At 38.1% G+C, this 15257-nt stretch overlaps 1 protein-coding gene across 2 annotated transcripts in view; it reads right to left on the bottom strand.

The window, feature by feature from the left end:
* Positions 1-664: 664 nt before the first annotated feature.
* Positions 665-15257, bottom strand: part of chodl (chondrolectin) — a 65292-nt gene continuing 50699 nt past the window's right edge. The window contains exons 4-7 of one of the 2 annotated variants that reach the window (XM_039744960.1): positions 14789-14836; positions 13491-13577; positions 7231-7327; positions 665-1088 (exon numbers count right to left, since the gene is read on the bottom strand). In XM_039744960.1, coding sequence (XP_039600894.1) covers positions 1004-1088; positions 7231-7327; positions 13491-13577; positions 14789-14836 — 317 coding nt within the window. In that variant the 3' untranslated portion in view covers positions 665-1003. The remainder of the gene's footprint in view (positions 1089-7230; positions 7328-13490; positions 13578-14788; positions 14837-15257) is intronic. The other variant, XM_039744961.1, reaches the window with a different exon arrangement.

Here is a 15257-nt window from a genome sequence, read left to right as displayed (position 1 = left end):
TATTTGCACAAACTTTATGTTTGATGGTTGTGTTCTCTGTGATGTATTTTTAATGTTGTGGTCTCTCTGTAAAACCTGCTGACAAACCAAATTTCCCTCTTGGAACAATCAAATTCAATTGTATTTAAGTATAGTCCATTTTAATCATTAGAGTGCATTTAAGTAATTGGTGTGTGTGTGTGTGTAAGTAAATATTACTTTTACTCATTTAAAGAATGTAATTCACATGATGTGATGCAAAACACAAACACCCTCCTGTGGAAGGCCAGTATTTGCTAAGGTAGTTAGTGCTGTTTCATGGATCCAGTGTCCTGGAGTCTGAACCTTTTCATTCTGCCTGTGGGGGTCTTTTCTCAGGGTATCTTCAGTTTTCCTCCCACATTGTAAAAATGTTTTCAGTCACTTGTTATTTCTAAACAGGCCTATAGATGTGTTTATGTGTTTAAGTTCTGCAATGGATTGGTGTTCCATTCAGGTCTGACTCTAGCCCCGTAAACTGAATTAAGCAGTTTTGAGAAAGTTGTTTTTTTCTTTTGTTTACAACATTCAAGGTGGAGATCTGTTGAAAATAATGAAAAATAAAAGAGGGGGCATTACTGGTAGTTAAGTAATGGAGTTGGAATCTGACTTTAACAAATGTGCTTTCTTCATTCACTAAAATATATCGAGGGGCTTTCAGTCAACTTTAATTCTGTAGTTAATAAGTACACACAATACAAGACATAATATGCAGAATCCATAAACACAGGAGAAGTTCACAGTTTTAAATAGTCCTATGTAACATCCACAGAATAGCCTGAAACATCTGATGTTTGTGGAATGAGTTTGCAGAATTAACTTTCAGCCAAATTGCAGTTCAGAGTAAGAAAAAATTGTCCATAAATAATCTTTCTTTACTTCAGGTTTCATCAATTTTACTTGTGGTTCGTTTTTGAGGGAAGCGTAGAAGTTTGTGTAATACATTTATCAAGCTGGAAAAATAAATCATTCTTCTTCATTTTAATTACACCTCCATACTGTTCTCCTTTTTTGGTGCCTTTGTAATCCAAAGAGTAGATTGGTCCACACTCGTTTTGGTCCTGGGTTTGCTGCAGGAGAAAAAGAGCCATCACATTGACTTATAGGAGTAATGATGTGTTAAGTAAGCACATTTTATTTTAGGGGCCTACTGCCAGCATTCACCAATTTCATTTTTTTAACAGTTTGTAACAGTTTATTACTACAGCCTTGGATATCACTTCATAAATATTTAATTACATCCATCCATCCATTTTCTAACCCGCTGAATCCAAATACAGGGTCACGGGGTCTGCTGGAGCCAAACCCAGCCAACACAGGGCACAAGGCAGGAACCAATCCTGGGCAGGGTGCCAACCCACCGCAGTATTTAATTACAACGTCAACAATTGTTTAAAAAAAAAAATGTAAACATTTGTGTTTATATAGGAGAGCCAAATCAAAGAAATAATTTTGACTTGAAATATACCAAACTTGTCCATTGATTTAATTAATAGCAGTTCCAATAAAAAGCATATGGTTAAATCTTTGCAAGCTTTATTGGACTAAAATGTGCCTTGAAGGACATTTATTTTAATTGTGGTAACCAGAAGCTGACCTCCTGCCTAATTCAGTGGGCTCCCAATCACAAGCCTACCATCTAAGGTGAGTTGACGAAGACCACACCACAGAAATCAACAAAGGGCCGTGTGACAAAGACAAAGCAAAAGTTCCTCGCTTGAACCCAGAGGAAACCACACAGCATCTGATGTCTCCTTAAATGTCTGGCAAGATAAGATAAAACTCTCTATTTTTATAAGTATCCAACTATCACTTTATGTTTAACTGGTACTGTGCAACAAGCTTAGGGAATATCTGTGCCAAGTAAACTTTTAGCACATTTCAAGCTTTTATCCTAAATAGCAAGATGTTTTTCAAAGTAATATGTAATCCCTCTCTCATTCCCAGTTGGGTCTTAAAACTGGAAAAGGAACTAACTGTAATGTTATGTGAAAATTTCTAAAGGAAATCATTCAATGAAAAGCCCATAAAATCAAGAAATTAAACCTATTTTCTGTATAACCAGAAAATCTCTAAAGAAACTAAGAGCTCTTCTGCAGTTTATGTTTGTTTGTGACATCTGTCTTCCATCCTGTCTTTTATGTTACTATGTAAGAGTATATCTTAATGTATAATCACAAATTTGTCAGAAAGGAAAATGTATTGTCCTGGTCCTTGGGCGGAATGGTTGCTCTGAGGCCAAGGATTTACACCAGCAAACAGAAGGTTGCTGCTTTGAAATCCATAAACGGCAGAAGTGATTCCTCTCTGTTGGGCCCTTGAGCAAGGCCCTTAACCTGCAATTGCTCAGTCCTGGCTATGACGTTAATCTGCATCCAGCCCTGCATGTAGGCCCTTCAACCTGCAGGGAAAACCCGGGGGTTGATGGCAGGATTGGCACTCCAGCCACTGTAAAAAAAACACCTCACACCGTTCCATTCCATCTGAACTAGTGTGGTGCTGAGGTGTCACCCATTGCACAGCTGCACGCGAGTCCTGATCTGGGATCCTGAGGTGGTTCATTGTTGTGGTAGGAGCAGCAACGCGCTGTATCAGTGTATGCTCCCAAACTCTCTCTCTTGTTTCATGCCAATATTTTCAAGGTTTTCTTATTTCTTATTGAGCTAAATGACTTTTCCACTCCAGAAGCTGTTACATGTAATGTTAGAGTATTAAGAATGACTCGTCAAAAACCAAGATAAAGATCATTGTTAAATATCAAAAATGCTCAGAAATGATTGATTGCTACTGTTGCCGTTCTATATACTGTAATTTTGCCTGGGTTAATTTCAGGAAAGTGCAGTCTGAAGCCGCATATACATTTATTTTTCCAGCAATACTGGCAGATTCCTTCTTCTAAACTTGTAGCCCACTGCAGCATCAGCTTAACTTTCCCAACATACCTCTTACTGGTAAGTAATTTGTGAATAAACTGTATGCGTGAAAGAGGCTTTGTAAATAGGAATGTTAACCTCCTCACTAATTTACCTAAATTGCCAGGCTTTTACAGTGTTTAAAATTTAACACAAACTTGCTAAAGTTGCATTTGGAGAATGTTGGTTGTATGAGACAAATTACACAGAGCTTCTACAAACTGACATTTGCATTTCTCTTACCACTACAGTTACATTTTTTTTTAATTGTTTGAAGAAAAGTAATTTGAAATGCTGTTCTACTATTCTGAGTACATCACCTTGGTTAAATTATTGCAGAATTAAAAGATGCTGAGAACTCCGTGAGTAGCCACAGGCGAGGACATGATGTTATGATGCACTGCTTCTGGCTGCTAACTCTGTTGAGATAAAGGTCTCTTTGAAAAGTTGTTAGGGACTCATATAATCTGTCATCCCCTCTGACTCCTAATCTTACAATCTGACTGATGTCTGTAAAGACAATGAAATTCAGTAACTGATCTATTCTTTAGCTGAAAGTGAGGTGGTGTCACACCAGCCTAATGAAGCTATCCCTTGCAATCTGAACCTAATCTTGCTGAAAATGTGTCTGATAGTGAATTTCCAGATAGAAGAAGTCTATATTCAAATATTTCAATTTGGATAACTAATAATGCACATTTTTAGGTTATAAAAATCAAGTTTTTGATGAAAAATCTAAATTAACTTCTATTTTGAAATGGGATGTCCCAGAAAATCTAAAACTGGTCCAAATACGTGTTTTCCTTTGCCCATTATAAATGTTGTATCAATAACTTTAGTATGATGATCACCCCTATCACCACTTTAACAAAAAAAAAAAAATCTTCTAACAATTCTTCTTGGACACCTGCAGTAGAAGAGTCATTTAGCAATTTAAGCAAAATATCACCTTGTAAAACAGTGCGGTTCATGATATCAGAAATTTTCTACACTCCTTTGAAACCTGAAATAAAGCAAAATCTAGTCAAATGTTGCCAGTGGGTTTCTTACAATCAATTTTCCTTGCTCATTATTCTTGGGAATAATTACAAACTTCCCACCTTCCCACCATTATAACCTTATTCTGGTTGTAGTTGACCGATTCTCGAAGATTGCCTATTATTCATTTTCAAGGATCTGATTAATTTGTTTATTAAAGCTTTCCAAAATAATCTAAAGAGCCCCACATTGTAGCTGTCAATTCTGGAGATTTTTTTTTTTTTTTTTGTTCAAAGTTTCGACATAAAACGTAACATCTGGATATCACCTAAAGACAAAGAGCCAGACGCAAAGAGTTAAATAAGAAGTTTTTGTGGTGTATGGTGTTATATATGGCCGGCCATTCATCCCGGCCAATACCCCCAGACTGCCAGATGGAGCCTTCCCTGTAGCATGGAGGGCCTTTGAATTCCAGCAGGGCATCATGGACATTGGAGTGTTTATTCACAGCCCTGCTGGATACCATGGGGGCTGCTAGAGGACACTGCAGGGAGGAACAAAGAGTATTTGCCCTACACCCCAGAAGTACGTCTGAGTCACATGGACAAGGGGAATGACGTGCTTCTGGGTTGAAGAAAAAGGAGTTTTTATCTGACCCAGAAGTGTTTCTAGTCACATGGATAGAGAGAGCGAAACATTTCCGGGTCAAGGACTATAAAGGACTGTGGGAAATCCCCAGACGACGAACTGAGCTGGGTAGAAGGGTGGCAACACGTCTGGGAGTTGTGGATTGCGATTATTGATTATTGTGAATTTATTGAATGAGTATTGTGGAGAGGATGGTGCCTTGTGCACTGTTGATTATTAATAAAGTCAACTATTGGACTTTTACCTGGTGTCTGACGTCCCAGGGTTCAAGAGGACGATAACTCCCTCTATCTGTCACAACGGTTAATGCCTTTAAGGAAGATTGGATAAATTATCACAGTTCTCCTGCATTGTGTAACCTAATTCTTCAATTAAAATATTACAATTTGAATGTATGCCTGTGTTTAAACCATCTGAACTATATTGACTCGCAAGTGACAGGAACAGAAAAAATTAAAAAAGACTGGAAAAAGCACAGTCAAATCAAAACTGGGAGTCAAAAAGAAGTTTCTTCAAACTCAAGAACACCACTGAAAATTTGAGGGCAAAAACACCAAAATATTTTTTAGCCAAAAAGTCAAAAAAATCAATTTTTTTCATTTATGAACTTAGAGTAATTTGTCAAGTTCAGATAACCCGGAATAACCAAGGATGACCTTTAACCTTCTGTATTTCCCGGATGACTTCTCAGATGAGCACACCCTGGGGAATTCTGTGGCGGATTTCCATGGAGATGGTCATAACAATATCCTAAAACAGTGTTGTCTGCTGCAATAAAATGTAAACAAATTCTGAGCTTTCTATCAATGAAGGTTCAACAAAACAGACTTTATATGAAGATTCTCCATGTGCGAAAACCCTATATTCCATATATCATTAAATAGATGTTCCATTTTGATATATACGAAAAATGTATAATTTCTAAAGATAATAATACTGACTAGGTATACCATTATCAGATTCATCCATTCCTAGTCTGACAGAGTATTTATCAGGTTAAAGAAAATTGTGGTAAACCTAACGACAGCGGCATCCTCTGCCCAGTGGTTTGTGGACCACAAGAAGAGACCAGCCCCAGGGTGTAGGGCAGGGCAGAAGGAGTGGCATGCCATGCAAAACATCAACCTAATGGTAAAGTCTCAGAAACTACTTCTGAAATATATTGGTTCTTAGTGTTTGGCATTGCCTGCTCACTAGAAGATTCATCTTATATTTCATGTATTGAGATTAAAATCAGTGTTTTCTATTCCATTGGCGAGGACAGATAGTCCTCTTCTACCTGTAGAGGTTGAAGAAAAACAGAAGAATTTATATATGAAAAAATTGGATTCACAACATCATGTGTCAGCAGTGATTTATTTAGTTCACTGGCAAGGTTATGGTTCCCAGAGTCATTCCTGGGTAATGTTTAATGATAAAAAACTCTTGAGGGGACCAACGTGTGCATCTGGAGACTGCGCCTTGGGAAAAGAGCTCAGTCATTTTATCGTTTTTGAGCATTAAAAAACATTATGCATGCAATTATGTTTTAATAATAATTCAATGTTAATGTTGTGAAAAGTATTTTTCATTTTGTTGATTGGGATATTGCACTGCCATATTGGTTTTCATTTTGATTCTCACTGGTTTTGTTTTATTTTCTAGCAGCAGAAGCCACTTTTCACACCATGCCCTTGTTATTATGAATTTGCCACATACAATGAGATTTATAACTTCATTATCTGGTGACACTGTAAGGATAGCAGGTGAGATTGTTCTTTGTCTAACTTTCGGCATTCTTTCAATGTTAGGAGCAACTTTAGGCAAGATAGGAAAATGGAATCTTAGAGAGTCAGGGCATTTTCTTTTTTTAAACACATTCATTGCATATTGTATTTTATGATGGTGCATCCAATTTCTTACCTTAGCCTGTTCTTTTGACTTTTCAAACATCCAGTCCTCTATATATTTTTAATTCTCTTAGTCTGTGAGTCAGTCCATCAAAAGTGAGATTTACTCAGAACAGGCATAATATTGCCTCTTCCTAAGCTCATCCCTTATTAGCAACTCCTGTTTTTTTCCAGTACTACGCTCAAATTGTATTCTAGTTTTAAACAGCAGTGTAGTGTTCATTTTAACCCAGTGTCATCTGTTTGTTTCATAATGACCCCTGTGATGATGTACTCAGTTAATGACACAAAAAATAAAGATTTACTGATATTATACCTTAACATTTGTAGCAGTAAAGCATTCCAATATTTTTGGCTTCTCCAAATTTTTTTAGCTAATATTATATTATTAGTTATCAAATTGGGAGCATGCACTGATGCCACTTGTTGCCACACCTACCACATGACGAACCACCTGGATTTGGACGTGGGTGACACCTCAGCACCACACTGAAACAGTGTGAGGCAATTTACAGTGGCTGGAGTGCCAATCCTGCAACAAACCCCCAGGTCTTCCTTGCATATTGTATGACCTGCTTTCAGGGCTAGATTCAGATTAACATCATACCCCAGAAGAAGCAATTGCAGGTTAAGGGTCTTGCTCAAGGGCCCAACAGAGTACAGTCACTTCTGGTATTTGCAGGATGTGAACCGGCAACCTTCCAATTGCTAGCGCAGATCCCTAGACTCAGAGCCACCACTTCATCCATACTAGTTATCAGACATATAACAAAAAATAAACTTACTTTTTGGTCAGCATCTGGAAACAGCAGGTTCCTGAAGCAACAAGTATTAACAGCAATAATGGTATTGTTGGAATTATAACATATACAAGAAGAAGACCTAAAAATATAATAAAATATGTATTTAGTTATTACATTCTGCATAAAGATATTTTTCTCTGATTTACCCATATGTTTCTATAGAGTCCTATTTTTTACATTGCCTCTAGTGAACATTAAACATTTTTTTGTTTTTATAAAGAGAAAAATCACATAGAAGACACTGAGAGGTGAGAGGTGCACTGGTTTGCTCAAAAATCACTTCAGAGCATTGCTTCAGTCAGGTAAGGCCCAACAATGTGCAAATGTGTGACTGCTAGTTCAGAGGTTTTTTTTTTTGCCTGATGCCAGCTAATTGGGCACCCACTGTAAGTTGCACTCATGCAACGAAAGTATCTCAAGACTTTTCCTCTTCTGATACCAGTACAGAATTTGCATGATCCCATACAATTACATATGTGGCATTTACTTTCTTCTACACCAGAAGTTTTTATTTATACACATGTAACACTAGAATCCTTGAAGCCTACAAAAAAGTTGTAATCCGAGCCCACCTTAAATCCCTTCGCTCCTCTCTATTAGTGTCTTTTGTTTTGTAAATGTGTCATTTAGCACAAGCAGCAAGGAGCCTGCTATCCCATTCCCCCTCGATGAAGCTCACTTCGGGCAAAAAGTTCTCCCAGCTTAAGCTTAGGCTCCTTATCTATGTATGTGGTGCCTGGTGTTGAACAGGGTGAAAAATATATTGTCATTTGGAATGCATACATTTCATGTGTGTTCGGTATCTACAGCAATCTCTGTAAATTGTAGGATGAAATGTGAGGCAGGAATTGTTGAACACATAACTAAAAAAGAAACATCCATCCATCCATTATTTAAGCCGCTATAGCCTAACTACAGGGTCACGGGGGTCAGCTGGAGCCAATACCAGCCAACACAGGGCACAAGGCAGGAAACAAACCCTGAGCAGGGCGCCAGCCCACCGCAATAAAAAAGAAACATTCTTCATATTTTAGTAATAATTGACAAAATGCAGACATGAACTGTATAATGTGTGAAGACTGAAGTCCAAATATCAAATAAACACTTTCGCAAAAGGTACAAGTATAACAACACAAGTGCACTTTTATTCAACAATATAACTATAGAAAAAGAAATCTGGTTAAGGTTTTTGCCTGAGGTGAGCTCCTTCAAGGTGGGGGATGGGATAGCAGGCTACTTGCTGCTTGTGCTGATTGACACAATTACAAAACAAAAGACACTAATGGAGAGGTGCAAAGGGATTAAAGGTGGGCTGGGATTATACATTTTTTCGTTGGCTTCAAGGATTCTAGTGTTACATGTGCATTGTAAATGTCAAATACTGTAGTGTTTGAATTTTGCGTTCTGTTTGATGCCGTTGAACTTTGTATCTAAAAACTTTGTTTTCTCATATATTTTATGCATACTTTACTTATTACAATATTTCCTATATTGATATATTGAATGCTCTCATTATTTTTATATTTGAGTTTCATTGCCTCATATCAGGTCCCTGTTTTAAACTGCTATTTTCATCACAGATTTAGGCAACTATGCCTCCTAAATGGAAGTTTTTACTGTGCAAGGTTTCATTTCACCAGTGTATGGATCTCTTATTTACTGCAGATGTGTTGTTATTAAAGTCTTTAACCTTTGAAAAAAATGTATAATTAAACATTAATTAATTATTAATTACAGTGCAATCCGGGAAGTATTCACAGCACATCACTTTTTCCATATTTTGATATGTTACAGCCTTATTCCAAAATGGATTAATTTTTTTCCTCAGAATTCTACACACAACACCCCATAATGACAAGGTGAAAGAAGTTTACTTGAGGTTTTTGCAAATTTATTAAAAATAAAAAAACTGAGAAATCACATGTACATAAGTATTCACAGCCTTTGCTCAATACTTTGTCAATACACCTTTGGCTGCAATTACAGCCTCAAGTCTTTTTGAGTATGATGCCACAAGATTGGCACACCTACCCTTGGCCAGTTTCAACCATTCCTCTTTGCAGCACCTCTCAAGCTCCATCAGGTTGGATGGGAAGCGTCGGTGCACAACCATTTTAAGATCTCTCCAGAGATGTTCAATCAGATTCAAGTCTGGGCTCTGGCTGGGCCACTCAAGGACATTCACAGAGTTGTCCTGAAGCCACTCCTTTGATATCTTGGCTGTGTGCTTAGGGTCGTTGTCCTGCTGAAAGATGAACCGTTGCCCCAGTCTGAGGTCAAGAGCACTCTGGAGCAGGTTTTCATCCAGGATGTCTCTGTACATTGCTGCAGTCATCTTTCCCTTTACCCTGACTAGTCTCCCAGTTCTTGCCACTGAAAAACATCCCCACAGCATGATGCTGCCACCACCATGCTTCACTGTAGGGATGGTATTGGCCTGGTGATGGGTGGTGCCTGGTTTCCTCCAAATGTGACGCCTGGCATTCACATCAAAGAGTTCAATCTTTGTCTCATCAGACCAGAGAATTTTGTTTCTCATGGTCTGAGAGTCCTTCAAGTGCCTTTTGGCAACCTCCAGGCGGGCTGGAGTTTTACTAAGGAGTGGCTTCCTTCTGGCCACTCTATCATACAGGCCTGATTGGTGGATTGCTGCAGAGATGGTTGTCCTTCTGGAAGATTCTCCTCTCTCCACAGAGGACCTCTGGAGCTCTGACAGAGTGACCATCGGGTTCTTGGTCACCTCCCTGACTAAGGCCCTTCTCCCCCGATCGCTCAGTTTAGATGGCTGGCCAGCTCTAGGAAGAGTCCTGGTGGTTTCGAACTTTTTCCACTTATGGATGATAGAGGCCACTGTGCTCATTGGGACCTTCAAAGCAGCAAAAATTTTTCTGTAACCTTCCCCAGATTTGTGCCTCGAGACAATCCTGTGTCGGAGGTCTACAGACAATTCCTTTGACTTCATGCTTGGTTTGTGCTCTGACATGAACTGTCAACTGTGGGACCTTATATAGACAGGTGGGTGCCTTTCCAAATCATGCCCAATCAACTGAATTTACCACAGGTGGACTCCAATTAAGCTGCAGAAACATCTCAAGGATGATCAGGGGACACTGGATGCACCTGAGCTTAATTTTGAGCTTCATGGCAAAGGCTGTGAATACATGTGCTTTCTCAATTTTTTTATTTTTAATAAATTTGCAAAAATCTCAAGTAAACTTTTTTCATGTTGTCATTATGGGGTGTTGTGTGTAGAATTCTGAGCTCCAGAGCGCTCTTGACCTCAGACTGGGGCGACAGTTCATCTTTCAGCAGGACAACGACCCTAAACACGCAGCCAAGTTATCATAGGAGTGGCTTCAGGACAACTCTGTGAATGTCCTTGAGTGGCCCAGCCAGAGCCCAGACTTGAATCTGATTGAACATCTTTGGAGAAATCTTAAAATGGTTGTGCACCAACGCTTCACATCCAACCTGATGGAGCTTGACAGGTGCTGCAAATAGGAATGGGTGAAACTGGCCAAGGATAGGTGTGCCAAGCTTGTGGCATCATATTCAAAAAGACTTGAGGCTGTAATTGCAGCCAAAGGTGTATTGACAAAGTATTGAGCAAAGGCTGTGAATACTTATATACGTGTGATTTCTCAGTTTTTTTATTTTTAATAAATTTGCAAAAATCTCAAGTAAACTTTTTTCATATTTTCATTATGGGGTGTTGTGTGTAGAATTCTGAGGAAAAAAATGAATTTAATCAATTTTGGAATAAGGCTGTAACATAAGAAAATGTTGAAAAAGTGAATACTTTCTGGATGCACTGTAAGCTTTAATTATTACTATTAACACCCGTGTCTGCGTGGGTTTCCTCCGGGTACTCCGGTTTTCTCCCACAGTCCAAAGACATGCAGTTTAGGTGCATTGGCGATTCTAAAAATTGTCCCTAGTGTGCACTTGGTGTGTGGGTGTGTGTGCCCTGTGGTGGGCTGGCGCCCTGCCCAGGGTTTGTTTCCTGCCTTATGCCCTGTGTTGGCTGGGATTGGATAATGGATGGATGGATGGAACACTGAATTAATCATAAAAAAGACCCTTTTGTAAAGGCCTGCAAGTGTTTTTTGTTAGCAGACCAAATATTTGTTGGGGTACTTTTTGAAGACCACTGTTCCAGCCAGGCTTGAAATTAATGGACATGTTTCTTTCTGCTTTTGTTAAAAAAGTAGCTTCCTAATCAATAAAATAAAGCTAATATTTCTTTTTTTGATGGTGCAATCATTTGTTTTATTTTTGACCTTTCCTTTTCTACTCCTGATGCAAAATGTTCTCAAAGAATCAACACATTAGAAACACAGTATAGGCCTTACACATGTCAGGGTTCAGTCATTAAATTCCAGTAGAAATTGTGCATAACAGAAAATACATAATTGATAATCAATAATTGTGCAGTTATAAAGAGCTAGGTGGTATAATGATGCAAGTCTTTATTTGTGGTTCATGGTTTTTAGCTAGATAACCTTGTGACGGTGCAGGTTGGCTAAATGCTACCGGTTGCATCCTGGGAGCCTCTTGAACCTGCTACCATCAATAAAATACCCGAGGATGAGCCAGCAGATGAAGACAAAACACACCCAGCAAGGGGTAGGTGTATAAGTGATCTAGTGCATTTATTAAAATCTAACAAAAGCTACAATCCTATCAATATGCTGTAAAAACCGGATCTTAAAACCAGAGACAGCCCACTACTCCTTAAAACACACATGTCCCAATGCCATCTTCTGAAAGCTGATGTCTCCTCAGCTTACCCCACATGGAATCTAGCAACTGAGGAGATGCCCAACTGAAAGGCGCAGTCAACCTTCATTACCTGTCTCTGTTCCCTGCCACCCTTACATCAGCATGCACAGGGTAACCTGTCAAGCCACACACACCTCTCCTGCTGCTCACACTTGGCCCTTGCAAGAGACCCAGTCAATTGGGCCACTCCTACTTCCTGGCAATCACTCAGAAGGAGCATTCTTTCTTCAGCTTCAGGCTCCTGCAGTCATGAAATTCACTCCAGACCACCTGCCTCTCACACCCTGCAACACAGACACTCTTGGTCTCTCTCTTTGTGTCTCTGTCTTCTTTCCATTTAACCTGCATCTCTCGCTCGTCTTCTTGTTCTGTCTCTGAACAGTCTATTTTTCCTCCTCTTTCTTGTTTTGATTCTTTTTTCCTAATCCCTGATTACTGTACCGACTCTCTTTTTATCTGCCTCAGTGGGTGCAGTGTCTCAATTGCAAACTGCAGAAAGTCAATAAAGCAACTGAAACAGACTGTACCTTCACGTGCAGGTGCATCTCACCTCAATAACCTCACCGACCTCCCACACGCATGGACACCCACGAAGATTGAGCCAGCCATTCAATTATTTATTTATTAAATAATCAGCCACCCTTTTCCCTTCTGAGTCACGGATCCACTATATCACAGCCCTGCAGTGGTTTCCTCTGAGGAGTCCTACTCCATTTTCAAATTGTTCTATTTGTTGAACTGTTTTGTCTAATGTTAGTAGGATTTGTGATGAATTCTTGTCCTGTCAATATTTGGTTCCTGTGTGAGACTTGCTGGCTTAGAAGGAGCCCAATTGCTTGGGGAAATATATTTAAAAAACAGAAAAATGGATAAATATGTCCTCAAAAACTATTTATGTAGATAAATAGTTTTTATGAATATTATTTCTTTTACTCTGGAACAAAACACAATTTTGAGACAGAATCCTATAATTTTCAGATGTTATACCTATAAAAATTGTGTCTATAGACATTACCCAGTCTTAGAGAAAGAAACATTGCTTTTTTTCTCACCAAATACCCACTGAATTATTGATGTTATCTCTCTAAGAATTCACAGAATTATTAATGTTATTTTTTTAGCGGCTGAGGTTGAGTACCTAATTATCTAGACAGAATCCTATTTACAAATGAAGCACAGGTCATTCCCATAAAATTGTCTATACGCAATAATTTTATTGTAAAGGGGACTGCACTGATTTTTCTGTCTCAAATACAACTGAGAAGAGTATTCAATCAGCTCAGAATATAACTAAAGAAATGTTTTGAATCACCCTCTTCTAGATATTTCACATCAGAAACAATACTGATTTTTTTTTTATTAGCAGTATTTTATTCAAATAAATACTGGCAATAAAGGTAATATGTTAAGTTTCGCCTCTTCCTACCCCAGATACTGTAATTGTAAAGCTGAAAATTGACCTGAAGATTTTGCTGCCACCACCTGCGCATCCTCCTCAGTCTTGCCAGATTCGTCTTTTTGAGTAGGTTCTCGTGATGTCGATATTTCTGCAAAAAAGAAGGAATAATATTTTATAATATTACAAAGCAGATTCTAGAATAGTTTGGAATTATACACCAAATAAATGATGATTTCTATCATTTTTCCAATGTTTATGTTTTCCTTGAATTTCGAAAGTTACTTCATGATTTACTTTTTTTATGCAGTTAGTGGCACTAATGGAAAGGTATAACCTTGCTTTTTTCATAAAATTATATATTCAATATTAAATTGGTGAAATTTCCAGGTGCAGCACCAAATGTGATTCAGTTTGGCTGCTACAGTTTGTAAAATGAATACCCTCTTAAAAATACTGGTCCTGGAATGGCACTTCAATGGGTTTTGTTGTTCCACGTAGAATCACTGCTCGACAAAAATAAATTTCCATCTGGAAAGGGTTCTTTGAATATGAATGTGGTTCTTTGGGCTTTAAAAAGGCTCCTAATATTTGGACAAAACAGAAACCTTTAATGTATAGTAGGATACCTAGAATACAACAGATCAGATTACAGAAGATCAAGAAAACCTGTGCTCAAGCAGGCTGGCAGTGTGGTGTGGCGGTTAAGGCTTTGGACTTCAAACTTTGAGGCTGTGGTTTCAAATCCCACCACTGACCCTGAGCAAGTCACTTTGTGACTTTGTGTCCCAAATGAGTGAATAAAAAAAACTGTAACCAATTGTATCACAAATGTTGTAAGTCGCTTTACATAAACAAAGCAGGTATTATTGTATGCAGCAATGGTCCTTTTAAAATCAGGAACTCATTGCTCTTTCACAAATCTGTTATCATCTACTCATTGCTATTTATGGAGCCTGTTGCAGATCTAAATAAATCAAGATTCTTTCTGGAAAATTCAGGTGGATTGTTCTTTTGGCAACCGTGACATGGCTCAGAAGAACCTCCTTGGTTCCTTTATTTTTACAAGTGTATTTGACTCTTCCTTTTAAAAAAGGCTGAAGTGTATTTTTTAAAATGACAAGTTCGCTTGTGTTCGTTTCTAAGATGTACGGTAACTAGGATATATACTTTTCCTTTGTACTCCATATATGACAATAAAAAAAAAATGAAAACTAGACATTCACAAAGTTTAGTATTTTTATGTTTATACTAAATCTAAGAAATTCTTTCTAAATCAGGTTTAAATCTTCTTTGAACCAATACATGCTTTAATGTGTTTCATGAAAAAAGACCACTAAATACTCCATCATGAAATCTTACCATATTCTGGCTCGGCTCTGTCTCCTAATTCTTTCTCCAAGACGCTCTCTTTATAGAAAAATAAATTTTAGTTAATAAGTTGGTAAGCATTGTTAGGCTAGCTGACTAAGTCTGAAGACCATAAAGGACACCTCAATGTAGTTCTACTTCACTGTAGAAAGCATAGCCAAAAAAAATAATTAGTGGAAAGTAACAATATAAATAAAGCATCTTACATTTTCTACAATTTAAAATTAACAGAATCGGTGTTTGCAAAATAAGAGAATGTAGCAAGATTTATGTGCATTACAATTATAAAAATTATAATTGTGAGCACTTAATTCAGGAATCAGAAGAAGAGAGTCAGCAACTCTTCACACTTAAATAAGGTGGGATTCAACTCGTTATCAATTGACGCATTCTCAGCAGAAGCAGTGCTGCAAGGGGAAAGCATTACTAGAAACCAGAATGACATTAACCATGGAATGGC

Source organism: Polypterus senegalus, chromosome 2 (genome assembly GCF_016835505.1).
Source record: "Polypterus senegalus isolate Bchr_013 chromosome 2, ASM1683550v1, whole genome shotgun sequence".
Classification (NCBI taxonomy): domain Eukaryota; kingdom Metazoa; phylum Chordata; class Cladistia; order Polypteriformes; family Polypteridae; genus Polypterus; species Polypterus senegalus.
This window is presented reverse-complemented; position numbering and strand designations above follow the sequence as displayed.